The 20,106-nt window shown below is 41.5% G+C and overlaps 1 protein-coding gene across 4 annotated transcripts in view; it reads left to right on the forward strand.

Annotated features, from left to right (window-relative positions):
- Positions 1-20,106, forward strand: part of DGKZ (diacylglycerol kinase zeta) — an 821,282-nt gene that overhangs the window by 531,090 nt on the left and 270,086 nt on the right. For all 4 annotated transcript variants that reach the window (XM_053720300.1, XM_053720299.1, XM_053720298.1 and 1 more), the window contains 2 exons: positions 8,393-8,506; positions 19,867-20,007. In XM_053720300.1, the coding sequence (XP_053576275.1) occupies positions 8,393-8,506; positions 19,867-20,007 (255 nt within the window). The remainder of the gene's footprint in view (positions 1-8,392; positions 8,507-19,866; positions 20,008-20,106) is intronic.

The following is a 20,106-nucleotide window of genomic DNA, read 5'->3' on the forward strand; positions in this document are numbered from 1 at the left end:
CTTACCAAATAGATTTCTACGCTAATTGTAGAACCTCCTATGTGGTCTACTTACTTACCTGCAACCTGTGTAATAGCCAATACGTAGGAAAAACGTCACGTGAGGCAAGAACAAGACATAGTGAGCATATTAGAGATGTAAAAAATTACTTTGTAGATTCTGCTGTAGCAAATCATTTTAACTATCAACATTTCAGCCATATTGCAGATATGTCAATACAAGTTATTGATAGAGTCATACTCCCCCCTAGAGGTGGGAATAAAAATAAAATCCTTGATAGAAAAGAACTTTACTGGATTCTAAAATTACATACTAGAATACCACATGGTATGAATAAGGAATGTGACATCAATTTCTTTATTGCCACTTAGATATTTTTCATTCATATGTATGTGCTGACTGATATTTTCTCTCTAAGCTAAGTATTATACTGATTATTTCTATAATAAGTTAGAATATTAATATATTTTTTAATTAATCTATCTTTTGTGTCTATGAGTAAGGCTTACTGAGCCGAAACGCGTAAGACACGTTTGTCTGGGAGCAGTCAGGCTCTGTTGATTCAAGATTTTTAAAGTTTCCAAATAAAGTTTCTTTTTGATTTGAAGTAAAGTGCCTCGAGTCCTACCTGGTTTACTGCTTGATCTATCTTTTGTTCCCAACTCAATTTGTAATTTGTTTGGAACACTCAAGTTATTATAAAGTAAGGTCATTTTTTCTAAATTGGCCACATTTATTACTAATATTCCAATTTATACATTATCTTAAGTACTTATATTAGTCCAGATTTATGACAGTATTATAAGGTGGTATTATCTGTTGTTCCTCATTTATTCAAATGTCACAGTTCTAAATGCATTAGAGATCACATAAGTTTTATTTTTCAATTTTATGTTGGTGAGGATGGGGTTAATTCCCTTGTGTATATAAGGGTTGTCTTGTCTTCTTCAAATCAGCCTATGATTAAGCGCCACTAGGGGGCGCGAAACGCATCAGGCCGTCTGTCCCTCTGTGTCATTCTATCTGCTGCTCTGTTGTTGGTGTTATTAAGCCTATTTTTCTTCTGTACGGCTTATGTCTATCAATAAACTATTGCTTGCCTTTTAACCCCCGAGTAGTGCCTGCCTTTTTCTCCCGCAATACTAACTTTGGGCTTGATCCCCCTGGCTATGGCACTCCGGAGTACCTGTCTCATCATTGGATGACCTTGCGGTCCACCTGCAGTTCCGGTTCAGTGCAGCCGCACGCCGTATCTCTCTTCCTTTCTTCCATTCCTGTTCGTCCCTAAGGGCAGGTAGGCGCCACAGCTCTACCTGTTTAGCGGTTTTGTACCGGTGGTAGACGTTTTTTCAATCCAGTTTGGGGGCCAAAGGGTTAATCGTCCATTTGCAAGTGGGTGCAATATTACCTTGGTCTCATATACACACTGTAAAAATTTCGAAGAGTTTACTACTTTTTTTCACTGTTTTGCAGTTTAAGTGCTACTTTTTTTCTCTTAAAGGTACAGTACCGGTTTGATGAAATTGCTGTTTTTTACTTTAATAAAGTGTTTTCCAAGCTTGCTTGTGTCTTTGCTAGTCTGTTAAACATGTCTGACATAGAAGAATCTACCTGTTCAATATGTTTAGAAGCCATTGTGGAACCCCCTCTTAGAATGTGTACCACTTGTACTGAACTATCTATAAGTTACAAAGACCATATTGTGGCTTTAAAAAATATATCACCAGAGGATTCTCAGACCGTAAGAAGGGAGATTATGCCATCTAGCTCTCCCCATGGGTCAGAACCTGTAACACCCGCACAAATGACGCCAAATGCATCTAGCGCGTCTAATTCTTTTACTTTACTAGACATGGCGGCAGTTATGAGTTCTACTCTCACAGAGGTGTTGTCTAAACTGCCAGGGTTACAAGGAAAGCGAGACAGCTCTGGGGCTAGAACAAATACAGAGCTTTCTGACGCTTTAGTAGATATGTCCGATATGCCCTCACAATGTTCCGAAGTTGGCGCAAGGGAGTTGATATCTGAGGGTGACATTTCAGATTCAGGGAAGTTATTACTTCAGCCCGACTCTGACATGACAACATTTAAATTTAAGCTTGAACACCTCCGTTTATTGCTTAGGGAGGTCTTAACGACTCTGGATGATTGTGACCCCATTGGAGAAGTTGTGTAAAATGGACAAATACTTTGCAGTGCCTTTTTACACTGTTTTCCCAGTCCCTAAAAGGTTTTCGGAAATTATAACTAAGGAATGGGATAGGCCAGGTATACCGTTCTCTCCCCCTCATGTGTTTAAAAAGATGTTCCCATAGCTGACGCCATGCGGGACTCGTGGCAAACGGTCCCCAAGGTGGAGGGAAATATTTCTACTTTAGCTAAGGGTACAACTATTCCGATTGAAGACAGTTGTACTTTCAAAGATCCTATGTGTAAAAAATTGGAGGGTCTCCTAAAGAAAATTTTCTTACATCAAGGTTTTCTTCTCCAGCCTCTCGCATGCATTGCTCCAGTTACGGCTGCAGTGGCCTTTTGGTTCGAGTCTCTAGAAGAGGCTCTACAAGTTAGACTCCGTGGGATGAGATTTTAGACAGGATTAAAGCTTTTAAACTGGCTAATTCCTTTATTTCAGACGCCGTGTTTCAGTTAACTAAACTTGCGGCTAAAAATTCAGGTTTTGCCATCATGGCGCGTAGGGTGCTATGGCTTAAGTCCTGGTCAGCAGATGTTTCATCAAAGTCTAAGCTTCTTAACATCCCCTTCAAAGGAAAGACCCTATTCGGGCCTGATCTGAAGGAGATAATTTCTGATATTACTGGGGGAAAAGGTCACGCCCTTCCCGAGGATAAGTCTAATAAGTTAAGGACCAGACAGACTAATTTTCGCTCCTTTCGAAACTTCAGGAGTGGCGCGGCTTCCGCTTCCCTTAGTACAAAACAAGAGGGAAATTTCGCCCAGTCCAAGCCAGTCTGGAGACCGAAACAGGCTAAAAAGCCAGCTACTGTCTCTAAGACAGCATTAAGGAGTAGCCCCTGATCCGGGACCGGATCTAGTGGGGGGCAGACTTTCTCTCTTCGCCCAGGCTTGGGTAAGAGACGTTCAGGATCCCTGGGCAGTGGAGATCGTTTCCCAGGGATATCTTCTCGAATTCAAAGGTTCATCACCAAAGGGGAGATTTCATCTCTCACAACTATCTGCAAACCAGATAAAGAGAGAGGCATTCTTACATTGCGTTCAAGACCTACTGGTTATGGGAGTGATCCACCCAGTTCCAAGGGAGGAACAGGGGCAGGGTTTCTATTCAAACCTATTTATAGTTCCCAACAAAGAGGGAACTTTCAGACCAATCTTGGATCTCAAGATCCTAAACAAATTCCTCGGGGTCCCATCCTTCAAGATGGAGACAATCCGAACCATTCTTCCTATGACCCAGGAGGGTCAATATATGACTACCGTGGACTTAAAGGATGCTTATCTGCACATTCTGATTCACAGAAATCATCATCAGTTCCTCAGGTTCGCCTTCCTAGACAGGCATTACCAGTTTGTGGCTCTTCCCTTCGGGTTAGCCACGGCGCCAAGAATCTTTACGAAGGTTCTAGGGTCCCTACTGGCGGTCCTAAGGCCGCGGGGCATAGCAGTGGCTCCTTACCTAGACGACATCTTGATCCAGGCGTCGACTCTTCAAATCGCCAAGTTCCATACGGACATTGTTCTGACCTTTCTGAGGTCTCACGGGTGGAAGGTGAACAGAGAAAAGAGTTCTCTCTCCCCTCTCACAAGAGTTTATTTCCTAGGGACTCTGATAGATTCAGTAGAAATGAAAATTTTTCTGACCGAGGTCAGGATATCAAAGCTTCTAACTTCCTGCCGTGCTCTTCATTCCATTTCTCGGCCGTCAGTGGCTCAGTGTATGGAAGTAATCGGCCTAATGGTAGAGGCAATGGACATAGTTCCGTTTGCCCGCCTACATCTCAGACCACTGCAACTTTGCATGCTCAATCAGTGGAATGGGAACTACACAGATTTGTCTCCTCTGCTAAATCTGGATCAAGAGACCAGGGATTCTCTTCTCTGGTGGTTATCTCGGGTCCATCTGTCCAGGGGAATGAGCTTCCGCATGCCAGAGTGGACTATAGTGACAACAGATGCCAGCCTTCTGGGCTGGGTCGCGGTCTGGAACTCCCTGAAAGCTCAGGGTTTGTGGACTCAGGAGGAGGCCCTCCTCCCGATAAACATTCTGGAACTAAGAGCGATATTCAATGCTCTTCAGGCATGGCCTCAACTGGCTGCGGTCAGGTTCATCATATTTCAGTTGGACAACATCACGACTGTAGCCTATATCAACCATCAGGGGGGAACAAGGAGTCCCCTGGCAATGATGGAGGTTTCCAAGATAATTCTATGGGCAGAGGCTCACTCTTGCTATCTCTCAGCTATCCATATCCCAGGAGTAGAGAACTGGGAGGCGGATTTTCTAAGTCGGCAGACTTTTCACCCGGGGGAATGGGAGCTTCACCCGGAGATATTTGCCCAACTGATTCATCTATGGGGCAGACCGGAGCTGGATCTGATGGCGTCCCGTCAGAATGCCAAGCTTCCTTGTTACGGGTCCAGGTCAAGGGATCCTCGGGCAGCACTAGTAGATGCCCTAGCAGCGCCCTGGTCCTTCAGCCTGGCTTATGTGTTTCCACCGTTTCCTCTTCTCCCGCGTCTGATTGCCAGAATCAAGCAGGAGAAAGCTTCAGTGATTTTAATTGCTCCTCTGTGGCCTCGCAGGACTTGGTATGCAGATCTGGTGGACATGTAATCCTGCCCATCATGGCCTCTGCCATTGAGGCAGGACCTTCTAATCCAGGGTCCATTCAAACACTCAAATCTAACTTCTCTACGCCTGACTGCGTGGAGATTGAACGCTTGATCTTATCAAATCGTGGTTTTTCTGAGTCTGTTATTGATACCTTGTTCCAGGCTAGGAAGCCTGTCACCAGGAAGATCTATCACAAGATATGGTGTAAATATCTTCATTGGTGTAATTCCAAGGGTTTCTCATGGAGTAGGGTCAAGATTCCTAGTATTCCCTCTTTTCTCCAAGAAGGATTGGAAAAGGGATTATCAGCTAGTTCTTTAAAAGGACAGATATCTGCTCTGTCTATTCTCTTTCACAAGCGTCTGGCAGATGTTCCAGACGTTCGGGCATTTTGTCAGGCTTTAGTCAGAATCAAGCCGGTATTTAAACCAGTTGCTCCGCCATGGAGTTTAAATTTAGTTCTTAAAGTTCTTCAAGGGGTTCCGTTTGAACCTATGAATTCATTAGATATTAAACTTTTATATTGGAAAGTTTTGTTTCTAGTTGCTATCTCTTCAGCCCGAAGAGTTTCAGAGTTATCTGCTCTGCAGTGTGATTCACCCTATCTGATTTTCCATGTGGATAAGGTGGTGTTACGTACCAAGCCAGATTTTCTTCCTAAGGTTGTTTCCAATAGAAATATCAATCAGGAAATTGTTGTTCCTTCTCTGTGTCCGAATCCTTCTTCCAAATATGGAACGGTTGTTGCACAATCTGGATGTGGTTCGTGCTTTAAAGTTCTACTTACAAGCAACTAAGGATTTTCGTCAAACATCTGCCTTGTTTGTTGTCTACTCTGGAAAGAGGAGAGGCCACAAGGCTTCGGCAACTTCTCTTTCTTTTTGGCTGAGGAGCATAATCCGTTTAACTTATGAGACTGCTGGCCAGCAGCCTCCTGAAAGGATTACAGCTCACTCTACTAGAGCGGTAGCTTCCACATGGGCATTTAAAAATGAGGCTTCTGTTGAACAGTTTTGCAAGGCGGCAACTTGGTCTTCGCTTCATACTTTTTCTAAATTCTACAAATGTTATACTTTTGCTTCCTCGGAGGCTATTTTTGGGAGAAAGGTCTTACAAGCAGTGGTGCCTTCTGTTTAAGTTCCTGCCTTGTCCCTCCCTTCATCCGTGTCCTAAAGCTTTGGTATTGGTATCCCACAAGTAATGGATGAACCCGTGGACTGGATACACCTTACAAGAGAAAACAAAATTTATGCTTACCTGATAAATTTCTTTCTCTTGTGGTGTATCCAGCCCACGGCCCGCCCTGTCACTTTAAGTCAGGTGTTTTTATTTTTTAAAACTACAGTCACCACTGCACCCTATAGTTTCTCCTTTTTCTTACTTGCCTTCGGTCGAATGACTGGAGGTGGGGGTTAGGGGAGGAGCTATATAGACAGCTCTGCTGTGGGTGTCCTCTTTGCAACTTCCTGTTGTGAAGGAGAATATCCCACAAGTAATGGATGAACCCATGGACTGGATACACCACAAGAGAAATAAATTTATCAGGTAAGCATAAATTTTGTTTTTAGGAAGCAAATTGAGAGCAATGTAAAATGAAACAAAGGTCAGGGTGTAGAACAAATAGAAAATGAGCCACTTAAATTAAAGTGACAGAAAAGTCAAAATTAATTTGTGCATGAATGCAATTCATTTTAAATAGAAGCATTGTTTCAATACACTTCCATTAGCAAAACTGCTTCTAGTAAAATGTATTATGTTTTTCAGCTGCATGCGCAGATATGCTGTGAGTGCAGAACACCAAACCTGGCTTGTAGGGCACAAATTAAGTCTTAAGTGATGCAATACACACCACCGCTAGCTCTCTGAGCAGGCGTATTGCCATGCATGGCATATGTACATATACCAGGGGTGTCAAGCTATTTTTAAATTGCGGGTTATTTTCCATACAAGTGCAACTCCCGTGGGCCATACGCTACATACATATCTTGCCATTGCTAAACACAGCAGTGGTGTTTGCTATAACTGTATGCATTTTAAAAGATTGTTCTGTAATCCCAAAGTAACTTACTCTGGCTGCATAAAACACGCTCTAATGCTTTTAAGAAGGTGACGCATGCTTCATCTAGTTGCTCTCACAGATAAAATAAATATATATAAAATATTTATTTATCAAATATTTCATAATTTTTCTGTAGTGTAGCTGCCCCCTCAATAACCTACCCCCTCCCAGATCCCTTTCCCAACACTTAATTCCTTTTTCCTACCTCCCTCTCTCTTCCTCCTTCCCTTACTCAAGCTCCAGCACTTAATAGCGTGCGTGCCCCCTCGCGCGCTCCCGCCACCTTGTGCGCACTGCCGAAACTGCTTGCTGGAAATGATCCAGCGATGGGCCGTTCACCCGCCTTCCTCGTATCCCTCCCATGCCACCCACCAACGATCAGCACCATTGCTGGCCGATGCAGAAAAGACCACAGAGTGGCCCTCTCTGCATTGGTTTGCTTAAAATGGGTATTGCACGAAAAAATGGGTATTGCTGCAATACCCTGAAAGCAGCTGGAAGTGATCACGATCACTTCCAGGTCTTGAAACCCCAAAGGACGTGCCAGTCATGTTCTTGGTCATTAATAACCATTTTTTTGTCCCCTGGCATGTCCTTGGACGTTAAGGGGTTAAACTTACAGGCTTAAAACCTTTAGACAGCATCAGCACATAGGGTTGCCACGTCAGCCCTGTTTTCCTGGACACTTATAAGTTACACATGCTGCAGGGTGTGCAGAGAGGAACATGAATAGTGCTGTTCATCAGCACTATTCATGTGATGTCCAGAGACACAATACATGTTCCGCCCTGCTTACCCTGCAGCATGTGTAACTCATAAGTGTCCAGAAAAACATGGCCGAGATGGCAACCCTATCAGCACATATTCTGTCTCTTCCTTACAGGTTCTAACTAGCAGCCTCAGCACACACTGTTTAATGAGAGTTTAGTGACATTAATTGGCTAAATGGGTGTTAACCTTTAGGGAAAACCTGAACTGGATTCCTCATCTGCAATTCTCTGCCACATCCAAACTGTGGAGTGAATTTACCGGCCCATAAAACACAATAACATATTTTCAATCCCACCAAGAATTTTGTTAAATTTGTGGGGGAAACATATTCCATTATAAACGATCCCTTGAACTCTGTCACAACCCTTATATTTTTATAGAGCCCTAAAATTTATTAGCAGTCTAATGAAGAGCTTTCCCCATACTTTATTTGGTATTACTTCTAAACTGAACATGATGTTCCAGTACTCTGGGAATCTGAGTCCCCTGCAGGGTTTCTCTGTCATTCAGGAATATTAATAGATTCTTACTGATTGGCACTTCTATACAGCTGGTTTTATCGCTTTTCTCTTCGTTTTAAACTTGTCCAGGTTCAGTAACAATATGTCAGTGAGACAACTCTTTTCTTCTTCCTCTTTTTCTCTATTTTAGTAATGTTTTCCCTAATAAATATATTTCTTCACTTGTAACAGTTTTTTGATGTCACTGTTTCTCATTTTTTGATTTACAATATTTGCTCTCTTTCTTTCTAGGTGGGATGGATTCTATCTGTTTTGGACCAGCTACATCTTTTTCCACCTCCACCTGTTGCCATCCTTCCTCTTGGGACTGGAAATGACCTTGCCAGAACACTCAACTGGGGCGGTGTGCGTCACATGTCCTTTCCCCTAACCCAGTGTTTCCTGTCTCTGTTTTTAGTATCCCCCAGCAGACCAGAAATTGAGGGTCTTCCTATCACATTAAGTTTTTGGCTACTTTTACTTAAAGGGACACTCAAGTCAAAATTAAACTTTCATGATTCATATAGAGAACACAATTTTAAACAATTTTCCAATTCACTTCCATTATCTAAATATGCAAAGTCTTTATATATACACACTTTCCGAGACACCAGATCCTACTGAGCATGTACAAGATTCACAGAATATATGTATATGCATTTTGTTATTGGCTGATGGCTGTTGCATGATGCAGTGGGAGGGAAAATAGAACTAATTTTAAAATCTGTCAGAAAGAAATCTACTACTCATTTGAAATTCAAACAAAGTGCTTTTGTATTGTCTTTTTATTAAAGGAACAGTAAATACAGTAGATTTGCATAAACAACAAATACATGATAAAAAGACAATGCAGTAGCACTTAATCTGAACTTAAAATGAGTTGTAGATTTTTTTCTGACAAATTTGAAAGTTATGTCTATTTCCACTCCCCCTGTATCATGTGACAGCCATCAGCCAATCACAAATGCATATATGTATATTCTGTGATAACTTGCACATGCTCAGTAGGAGCTGGTGACTAAAAATGTGTAAATTTAACAAAAATGTACACATTTTGTTAATGGAAATAAATTGGAAAGTTGTTTAAAATTGTATGCTCTGTCTGAATCATGAATGTTTAATTTTGACTTTTGTGTCCCTTTAAACATTTACTGATAATGCTATGCTACTGTTTTTAGTGGTCATTTAAAGCAGATATTATAAAATCCAGGTTGCTTATAGCCCCCCAAGTGCTGGAGCTGAGAATCAGCGAGCTACATAGGTTGGTCTGCCACAATATACTGTATGCAGAACGAGTTGTGTTCTATTCTGCTGTGTGTTTTGAAGAGTTCTCTTGTTGTCCTCTGCCTTGCTGACCATACACATAAGCTGTGTTTCAGAACACCAAAAAGGATGGTACACTGAAGAAGTGTGCCCAACCTAGCAAAGTATGCACATATAGCACTCTAGGCCCTGACTAGTGGGCACTGAAAATCCTGACTAGTTAAAATTTAACTTTTATTGATATAAGCTAAAATTAAGTGACACACACAAATTATTAAAAGCGACACGGACACTAGTACTGTAGAACAATCAAAACGTGAGGTAGGGGGATAATAATGTAGGTAAATCAGGCCTATTTGTAATAAGAATGAGTTGTACCCCTACTATACGCAATAAAGTTGCTCAATAATGACCAAATATCTGGCTCCACTCTAGTTTATATATCAACCGCTAAAGTATGTGTAATGTAATTCACAGTGTACTGTAAGTGTTCACTTAAAGTATTATGGTAACACAATGTTTTGACGTATCCAGAAAAACCGGACTCACAGCTACTGTAAGACTTATAGTGAATCCAGTTTATAGCATACTGGTGTATTCGCAGGTTTGCTTAGTAACCAATGGCAAAGCAAGTGACTGCAAACACAGCCCTCTCAATACGGGAGGACCAGAGATGCAATTATATAACTAGATTTGTCACATGGTAAGTAACATAAAAAGTCACCTGTCATTTATCTGCAAAGATTCACTATAGTGCGGTTCCCCAATACCATAAAGATGGTATATCCTCATGAAACACCAATATTAATTATTCAGAGTCGTTCATATTATGCTTATATTAGAGAGTATATTGACAGAGTTAATCATAAGTGTGGTGCTTGTAACACTCCGTTCTCCTTTCAACTGTAATTCCAGTGTTAATAAGCAGAATACCATAAGTTAAGGTCCCTTTTTAATAGTCGAACCTTTTATAGTACGTAAGACCTCGGTAGTGGAGTTACTGGCGCTTTAAGTATGAGTAAAATACTACTGTCTCATAAGTTCTAGTAGGTTGCTGAAAAATAGTATTATGTTTTCTGATGCTTATAAATATATTTAAGCGTCTGTTATCGCCACCTGTATATGCGGTTAGTTCTTAAGCATCATTACATGTAAATAGTTTATACTTGATTACTGACTCAATCTCCGTCTGCAGATGGAGTGTTTAATAAACAGGTTACTATACGTTATAATCACTCCTCAATTATGCACTATAAGAGGTCTAAAGATTGAGGAGCGATTATAACGTATAGTAACCTGTTTATTAAACTGCTGACAGAGATAGAGTCAGTAATCAAGAATATGCTTATAAACTATTTACATGTAATGATGCTTAAGCACTAACCACATATACAGGCGGCGATACACTTACAGTACACTGTGAATTACATTACACATACTTTAGCGGTTGATATATAAACTAGAGTAGAGCCAGATATATGGTCATTATTGAGCAACTTTATTGCGTATAGTAGGGGTACAACTCATTCTTATTACAAATAGGCCTGATTGACCTACATTATTATCCCCCTACCTCACGTTTTGATTATTTTACAGTACTAGTGTCCATGTTGTTTTTAATTATTTGTGTGTCACTTAATTTTAGCTTCTAGCAATAAAAGTTAAATTTTAACTAGTCAGGATTTTCAGTGCCCACTAGTCAGGACCTAGAGTTCTGTATGTGCATACTTTGCTAGGTTGTGCACACTTCTTCAGTGTACCATCCTTTTTGGTGTTCTGAATATTTATTTATGCACCAGCACCATTCCCTCTGTATAATTTGGGATCAATTACTGAATTTTTGCCCTTACTTACTATTAAGAGGGAAAAGCCAGAGTGGTGCCATTGCTCAAGTGTAGTATATAAGCTGTGTTTCAGCCTACATGTTACTGCACTATCTTTTGTCAATAGGGAATACAATTTTAAGCAACTTTCTAATTTACTCCTATTATCAAATTTTCTTCATTCTCTTGGTATCTTTATTTGGAAAGCAAGAATGTAAGTTTAGATGCCGACCCATTTTTGATGAACAACCTGGGTTGTTGTTGCTGATTGGGGGATAAATTCACCCACCAATAAACAAGTGCTGTCCAGAGTACTGAACCAAAAATTGATTGGCTCCATAGCTTAGATGCCTTCTTTTTCAAATAAAGATAGCAAGAGAACGAAGAAAAATTGATAATAGAAGTAAATTATAAAGTTGATTCAAATTGCATGCTCTATCTGAATCACGAAAGATTTTTTTTTTGGTTCCGTGTCCCTTTAAGTATTAGTTGTGTGTTAGTTGTTACTGTGCTCTGCTGTTTGTCAGGGTAACGTTGTGTTAATACAGTTATGTCAATATAGGTTCTGTTACTACAACCTGCTATGTATCAGACCAAGTTGTATTAGTACACTGCTATGTATCAGGGTGAGTTGTATTAGTACACTGCTGTGTATCAGGGTGAGGTGTATTAGTACACTGCTGTGTATCAGGGCGAGTTGTATTAGTACACTGCTGTGTATCATGGTGAGTTGTATTAGTACACTGCTATGTATCGGGGTGAGTTGTATTAGTACACTGCTGTGTATCAGGGTGAGGTGTATTAGTACACTGCTGTGTATCGGGGTGAGTTGTATTAGTACACTGCTGTGTATCAGGGTTAGGTGTACAGGGAGTGCAGAATTATTAGGCAAATGAGTATTTTGACCACATCATCCTCTTTATGCATGTTGTCTTACTCCAAGCTGTACAGGCTCGAAAGCCTACTACCAATTAAGCATATTAGGTGATGTGCATCTCTGTAATGAGAAGGGGTGTGATCTAATGACATCAACACCCTATATCAGGTGTGCATAATTATTAGGCAACTTCCTTTCCTTTGGCAAAATGGGTCAAAAGAAGGACTTGCCAGGCTCAGAAAAGTCAAAAATAGTGAGATATCTTGCAGAGGGATGCAGCACTCTTAAAATTGCAAAGCTTCTGAAGCGTGATCATCGAACAATCAAGCGTTTCATTCAAAATAGTCAACAGGGTCGCAAGAAGCGTGTGGAAAAACCAAGGCGCAAAATAACTGCCCATGAACTGAGAAAAGTCAAGCGTGCAGCTGCCAAGATGCCACTTGCCACCAGTTTGGCCATATTTCAGAGCTGCAACATCACTGGAGTGCCCAAAAGCACAAGGTGTGCAATACTCAGAGACATGGCCAAGGTAAGAAAGGCTGAAAGACGACCACCACTGAACAAGACACACAAGCTGAAACGTCAAGACTGGGCCAAGAAATATCTCAAGACTGATTTTTCTAAGGTTTTATGGACTGATGAAATGAGAGTGAGTCTTGATGGGCCAGATGTATGGGCCCGTGGCTGGATTGGTAAAGGGCAGAGAGCTCCAGTCCGACTCAGACGCCAGCAAGGTGGAGGTGGAGTACTGGTTTGGGCTGGTATCATCAAAGATGAGCTTGTGGGGCCTTTTCGGGTTGAGGATGGAGTCAAGCTCAACTCCCAGTCCTACTGCCAGTTTCTGGAAGACACCTTCTTCAAGCAGTGGTACAGGAAGAAGTCTGCATCCTTCAAGAAAAACATGATTTTCATGCAGGACAATGCTCCATCACACGCGTCCAAGTACTCCACAGCGTGGCTGGCAAGAAAGGGTATAAAAGAAGAAAATCTAATGACATGGCCTCCTTGTTCACCTGATCTGAACCCCATTGAGAACCTGTGGTCCATCATCAAATGTGAGATTTACAAGGAGGGAAAACAGTACACCTCTCTGAACAGTGTCTGGGAGGATGTGGTTGCTGCTGCACGCAATGTTGATGGTGAACAGATCAAAACACTGACAGAATCCATGGATGGCAGGCTTTTGAGTGTCCTTGCAAAGAAAGGTGGCTATATTGGTCACTGATTTGTTTTTGTTTTGTTTTTGATTGTCAGAAATGTATATTTGTGAATGTTGAGATGTTATATTGGTTTCACTGGTAAAAATAAATAATTGAAATGGGTATATATTTGTTTTTTGTTAAGTTGCCTAATAATTATGCACAGTAATAGTCACCTGCACACACAGATATCCCCCTAAAATAGCTATAACTAAAAACAAACTAAAAACTACTTCCAAAACTATTCAGCTTTGATATTAATGAGTTTTTTGGGTTCATTGAGAACATGGTTGTTGTTCAATAATAAAATTAATCCTCAAAAATACAACTTGCCTAATAATTCTGCACTGCCTGTATTAGTACACTGCTATGTATCAGGGTGAGTTGTATTAGTACACTGCTATGTATCAGGGCGAGTTGTATTAGTACACTGCTGTGTATCATGGTGAGTTGTATTAGTACACTGCTATGTATCGGGGTGAGTTGTATTAGTACACTGCTGTGTATCAGGGTGAGGTGTATTAGTACACTGCTGTGTATCAGTGTGAGGTGTATTAGTACACTGCTGTATATCTGGTTGAGGTGTATTAGCACACTGCTGTGTATCAGGGTGAGTTGTATTAGTACACTGCTGTATATCTGGTTGAGGTGTATTAGTACACTGCTGTGTATCGGGGAGAGTTGTATTAGTACACTGCTGTGTATCAGGGTGAGGTGTATTAGTACACAGCTGTGTATCAGGGTGAGGTGTATTAGTACACTGCTGTATATCTGGTTGAGGTGTATTAGTACACTGCTGTGTATCAGGGTGAGTTGTATTAGTGCGCTGCTGTGTATCAGGGTGAGTTGTATTAGTACACAGCTGTGTATCAGGGTGAGGTGTATTAGTACACTGCTGTATATCTGGTTGAGGTGTATTAGTACACTGCTGTGTATCAGGGTGAGTTGTATTAGTGCGCTGCTGTGTATCAGGGTGAGTTTTATTAGTACACTGCTGTGTATCGGGGTGAGTTGTATTAGTTCACTGCTATGTATCAGGGTGAGGTGTATTAGTGCACTGCTATGTATCAGGGTGAGTTGTATTAGCACACTGCTGTGTATCAGGGTGAGTTGTATTAGTACACTGCTATGTATCAGGGTGAGTTGTATTAGCACACTGCTGTGTATCAGGGTGAGTTGTATTAGTACACTGCTGTGTATCAGGGTGAGGTGTATTAGTACACTGCTGTGTATCAGGGTGATTTGTATTAGTACACTGCTATGTATCAGGGTGAGTTGTATTAGTACACTGCTGTGTATCAGGGTGAGTTGTATAAGTGCACTGCTATGTATCGGGGTGAGTTGTATTAGTACACTGCTATGTATCGGGGTGAGTTGTATTAGTACACTACTGTGTATCAGGGTGAGTTGTATTAGTACACTGCTATGTATCTGGGTGAGTTGTATTAGTACACTGTTGTGTATCAGGGTGAGGTGTATTGGTACACTGCTGTGTATCAGGGTAAGTTGTATTAGTACACTGCTATGTATCAGGGTGAGGTGTATTAGTACACTGCTGTGTATCAGGGTGAGGTGTATTAGTACACTGCTGTGTATCAGGGTGAGGTGTATTAGTACACTGCTGTGTATCAGGGGGAGTTGTATTAGTACACTGCTGTGTATCAGGGTGAGTTGTATTAGTTCACTGCTATGTATCAGGGTGAGTTGTATTAGTACACTGCTATGTATCAGGGTGAGTTGTATTAGTACACTGCTATGTATCGGGGTGTGGTGTATTAGTACACTGCTGTGTATCAGGGTGAGGTGTATTAGTACACTGCTATGTATCGGGGTGTGGTGTATTAGTACACTGCTGTGTATCAGGGTGAGGTGTATTAGTACACTGCTATGTATTAGGGTGAGGTGTATTAGTACACTGCTGTGTATCGGGGTGAGTTGTATTAGTACACTGCTATGTATTAGGGTGAGTTGTATTAGTACACTGCTGTGTATCAGGGTGAGGTGTATTAGTACACTGTTGTGTATCGGGGTGAGTTGTATTAGTGCACTGCTGTGTATCAGGGTGAGTTGTATTAGTGCACTGCTGTGTATCAGGCTGAGTTGTATTAGTACACTGCTATGTATCAGGGTGAGTTGTATAAGTGCGCTGCTGTGTATCAGGGTGAGTTGTATTAGCGCACTGCTGTGTATCAGGGTGAGGTGTATTAGTACACTGCTGTGTATCGGGGTGAGTTGTATTAGTACACTGCTATGTATCGGGGCAAGTTGTATTAGTACACTGCTATGTATCAGGGTGAGTTGTATTAGTACACTGCTTTGTATCAGGGTGAGTTGTATTAGTACACTGCTATGTATCAGGGTGAGTTGTATTAGTACACTGCTATGTATCAGGGTGAGTTGTATTAGTACACTGCTATGTATCAGGGTGAGGTGTATTTGTACACTGCTATGTATCAGGGTGAGGTGTATTTGTACACTGCTATGTATCGGGGTGAGTTGTATTAGTACACTGCTATGTATCAGGGTGAATTGTATTAGTAAACTGCTATGTATCAGGGTGAGTTGTATTAGTACACTGCTATGTATCGGGGTGAGTTGTATTAGTACACTGCTATGTATCGGGGTGAGTTGTATTAGTACACTGCTATGTATCGGGGTGAGTTGTATTAGTACACTGCTATGTATCGGGGTGAGTTGTATTAGTACACTGCTATGTATCGGGGTGAGTTGTATTAGTACACTGCTATGTATCGGGGTGAGTTGTATTAGTACACTGCTATGTATCAGGGTGAGGTGTATTAGTACACTGCTATGTATCAGGGTGAGTTGTATTAGTACACTGCTGTATATCTGGTTGAGGTGTATTAGTACACTGCTGTATATCAGGGTGAGGTGTATTAGTACACTGCTGTGTATCAGGGTGAGTTGTATTAGTACACTGCTGTGTATCAGGGTGAGGTGTATTAGTACACTGCTATGTATCAGGGTGAGTTGTATTAGTACACTGCTATGTATCAGGGTGAGGTGTATTAGTACACTGCTATGTATCGGGGTGAGTTGTATTAGTACACTGCTATGTATCAGGGTGAGTTGTATTAGTAAACTGCTATGTATCAGGGTGAGTTGTATTAGTACACTGCTATGTATCATGGTGAGGTGTATTAGTACACTGCTATGTATCATGGTGAGGTGTATTAGTACACTGCTATGTATCGGGGTGAGTTGTATTAGTACACTGCTATGTATCAGGGTGAGTTGTATTAGTACACTGCTATGTATCGGGGTGAGGTATATTAGTACACTGCTATGTATCAGGGTGAGTTGTATTAGTACACTGCTATGTATCGGGGTGAGTTTTATTAGTACACTGCTATGCATCGGGGTGAGTTGTATTAGTACACTGCTATGTATCAGGGTGAGTTGTATTAGTACACTGCTATGTATCAAGGTGAGGTGTATTAGTATACTGCTGTATATCTGGTTGAGGTGTATTAGTACACTGCTGTGTATCAGGGTGAGGTGTATTAGTACACTGCTATGTATCAGGGTGAGTTGTATTAGTACACTGCTGTGTATCAGGGTGAGTTGTATTAGTACACTGCTGTGTATCAGGGTGAGGTGTATTAGTACACTGCTATGTATCAGGGGGAGTTGTATTAGTGCGCTGCTGTGTATCAGGGTGAGTTGTATTAGTACACTGCTGTGTATCAGGGTGAGTTGTATTAGTACACTGCTGTGTATCAGGGTGAGTTGTATTAGTACACTGCTGTGTATCAGGGTGAGTTGTATTAGTACACTGCTGTGTATCAGGGTGAGGTGTATTAGTACACTGCTATGTATCGGGGTGAGGTGTATTAGTACACTGCTGTGTATCAGGGTGAGTTGTATTAGTACACTGCTGTGTATCGGGGTGAGGTGTATTAGTACACTGCTGTGTATCTGGGTGAGGTGTATTAGTACACTGCTGTGTATCTGGGTGAGTTGTATTAGTACACTTCTATGTATCAGGGTGAGTTGTATTAGTACACTGCTATGTATCAGGGTGAGGTGTATTAGTACACTGCTATGTATCAGGGTGAGTTGTATTAGTACACTGCTATGTATCGGGTTGAGGTATATTAGTACACTGCTATGTATCAGGCTGAGTTGTATTAGTACACTGCTATGTATCGGGGTGAGTTGTATTAGTACACTGCTATGTATCGGGGTGAGTTGTATTAGTACACTGCTATGTATCAGGGTGAGTTGTATTAGTACACTGCTATGTATCAGGGTGAGTTGTATTAGTACACTGCTATGTATCAGGGTGAGTTGTATTAGTACACTGCTATGTATCAGGGTGAGGTGTATTAGTACACTTCTATGTATCAGGGTGAGTTGTATTAGTACACTGCTGTATATCTGGTTGAGGTGTATTAGTACACTGCTGTATATCAGGGTGAGGTGTATTAGTACACTGCTATGTATCAGGGTGAGGTGTATTAGTACACTGCTGTGTATCAGGGTGAGTTGTATTAGTACACTGCTGTGTATTAGGGTGAGGTGTATTAGTACACTGCTATGCATCGGGGTGAGGTGTATTAGTACACTGCTGTGTATTAGGGTGAGTTGTATTAGTACACTGCTGTGTTTCAGGGTGAGGTGTATTAGTACACTGCTGTGTATCGGGGTGAGTTGTATTAGTACACTGCTATGTATCTGGGTGAGTTGTATTAGTACACTGCTATGTATCGGGGCGAGTTGTATTAGTACACTGCTATGTATCAGGGTGAGGTGTATTAGTACACTGCTGTATATCTGGTTGAGGTGTATTAGTACACTGCTGTGTATCAGGGTGAGGTGTATTAGTACACTGCTATGTATCAGGGTGAAGTGTATTAGTACACTGCTGTGTATCAGGGTGAGGTGTATTAGTACACTGCTGTGTATCAGGGGGAGTTGTATTAGTACACTGCTATGTATCAGGGTGAGGTGTATTAGTACACTGCTATGCATCGGGGTGAGGTGTATTAGTACACTGCTGTGTATTAGGGTGAGTTGTATTAGTACACTGCTGTGTTTCAGGGTGAGGTGTATTAGTACACTGCTGTGTATCGGGGTGAGTTGTATTAGTACACTGCTATGTATCTGGGTGAGTTGTATTAGTACACTGCTATGTATCGGGGCGAGTTGTATTAGTACACTGCTATGTATCAGGGTGAGGTGTATTAGTACACTGCTGTATATCTGGTTGAGGTGTATTAGTACACTGCTGTGTATCAGGGTGAGGTGTATTAGTACACTGCTATGTATCAGGGTGAGGTGTATTAGTACACTGCTGTGTATCAGGGTGAGGTGTATTAGTACACTGCTGTGTATCAGGGGGAGTTGTATTAGTACACTGCTATGTATCAGGGTGAGGTGTATTAGTACACTGCTGTGTATCAGGGTGAGGTGTATTAGTACACTGCTGTGTATCAGGGTGAGGTGTATTAGTACACTGCTATGTATCAGGGTGAGGTGTATTAGTACACTGCTGTGTATCAGGGTGAGGTGTATTAGTACACTGCTGTGTATCAGGGTGAGGTGTATTAGTACACTGCTATGTATCAGGGTGAGGTGTATTAGTACACTGCTGTGTATCAGGGTGAGGTGTATTAGTACACTGCTGTGTATCAGGGGGAGTTGTATTAGTACACTGCTGTGTATCAGGGTTAGGTGTATTGGTACACTGTTATGTATCAGGGTGAGTTGTATTAGTACACTTCTATGTATCAGGGTGAGTTGTAATAGTACACTGCTATGTTTCAGGGTGAGGTGTATTAGTACACTGCTATGTTTCAGGGTGAGGTGTATTAGTACACTGCAGTGTATCAGGGTTAGTTGTATTAGTATACTGCTATGTATAAGTTGTCTTACCGTGCACTGCTGTGTACAGTATAATTGTGTTACCGTGCACTGCTGTATACAGTATAAGCTGTGTTACCATGCACTTCTGTGTACAGTATAAGCTGTATTACCGTGCACTGCTGTGTACAGTATAGTTTGTGTTACCGTGCACTGCTGTGTACAGTATAGGTCGTGTTACCATGCACTGCTGTATACAGTATAAGTTGTTTTACCACGCACTGTTGTGTACAGTATAGGTTGTGTTACCATGCACTGCTGTATACAGTATAAGTTGTTTTACCACGCACTGTTGTGTACAGTATAGGTTGTGTTACCATGCACTGCTGTATACAGTATAAGTTGTTTTACCACGCACTGTTGTGTACAGTATAAGCTGTGTTACCACGCACTGCTGTGTATAGTATAATTGTGTTACCACTCACTGCTGTGTGCAGTATAAGCTGTGTTACCACGCACTGCTGTGTACAGTATAATTGTGTTACAATACACTTCTGTGTAATATGAGTTGTGTTACCTTTCCTAGCTGTGATGATAAATTGTTACTGCTGTTTCTCAGCATAAGCTGTGCTGCTGCACTGAGCTTTGTGTCAGGATAGAGCAGTACTTCTACATATTCTTTTTGCCTTTCTGTTCTCCTCATAATCAGTGCGCCCTCATCTCCTTTCCACCTCTCAGGGTTACACAGATGAGCCGCTCTCTAAGATCCTGAGTCATGTGGAAGAGGGCGCAGTAGTCCAGCTGGATAGATGGAATCTACATGTGGAGAAAAACCCTGAGGCCTGTGAGGAGGACAGAGGAGACGGTGCCACAGATAAGGTAAAAAGAACAAAGCATTAGCACTGAAGAGTTAATTTCCTTCCTAAGATAGGGAGTGTCCACAGCTTGATTCCTTACAGTTGGGAAATACAACACCTG

Source organism: Bombina bombina, chromosome 7, assembly GCF_027579735.1.
Source record: "Bombina bombina isolate aBomBom1 chromosome 7, aBomBom1.pri, whole genome shotgun sequence".
NCBI lineage: Eukaryota > Metazoa > Chordata > Amphibia > Anura > Bombinatoridae > Bombina > Bombina bombina.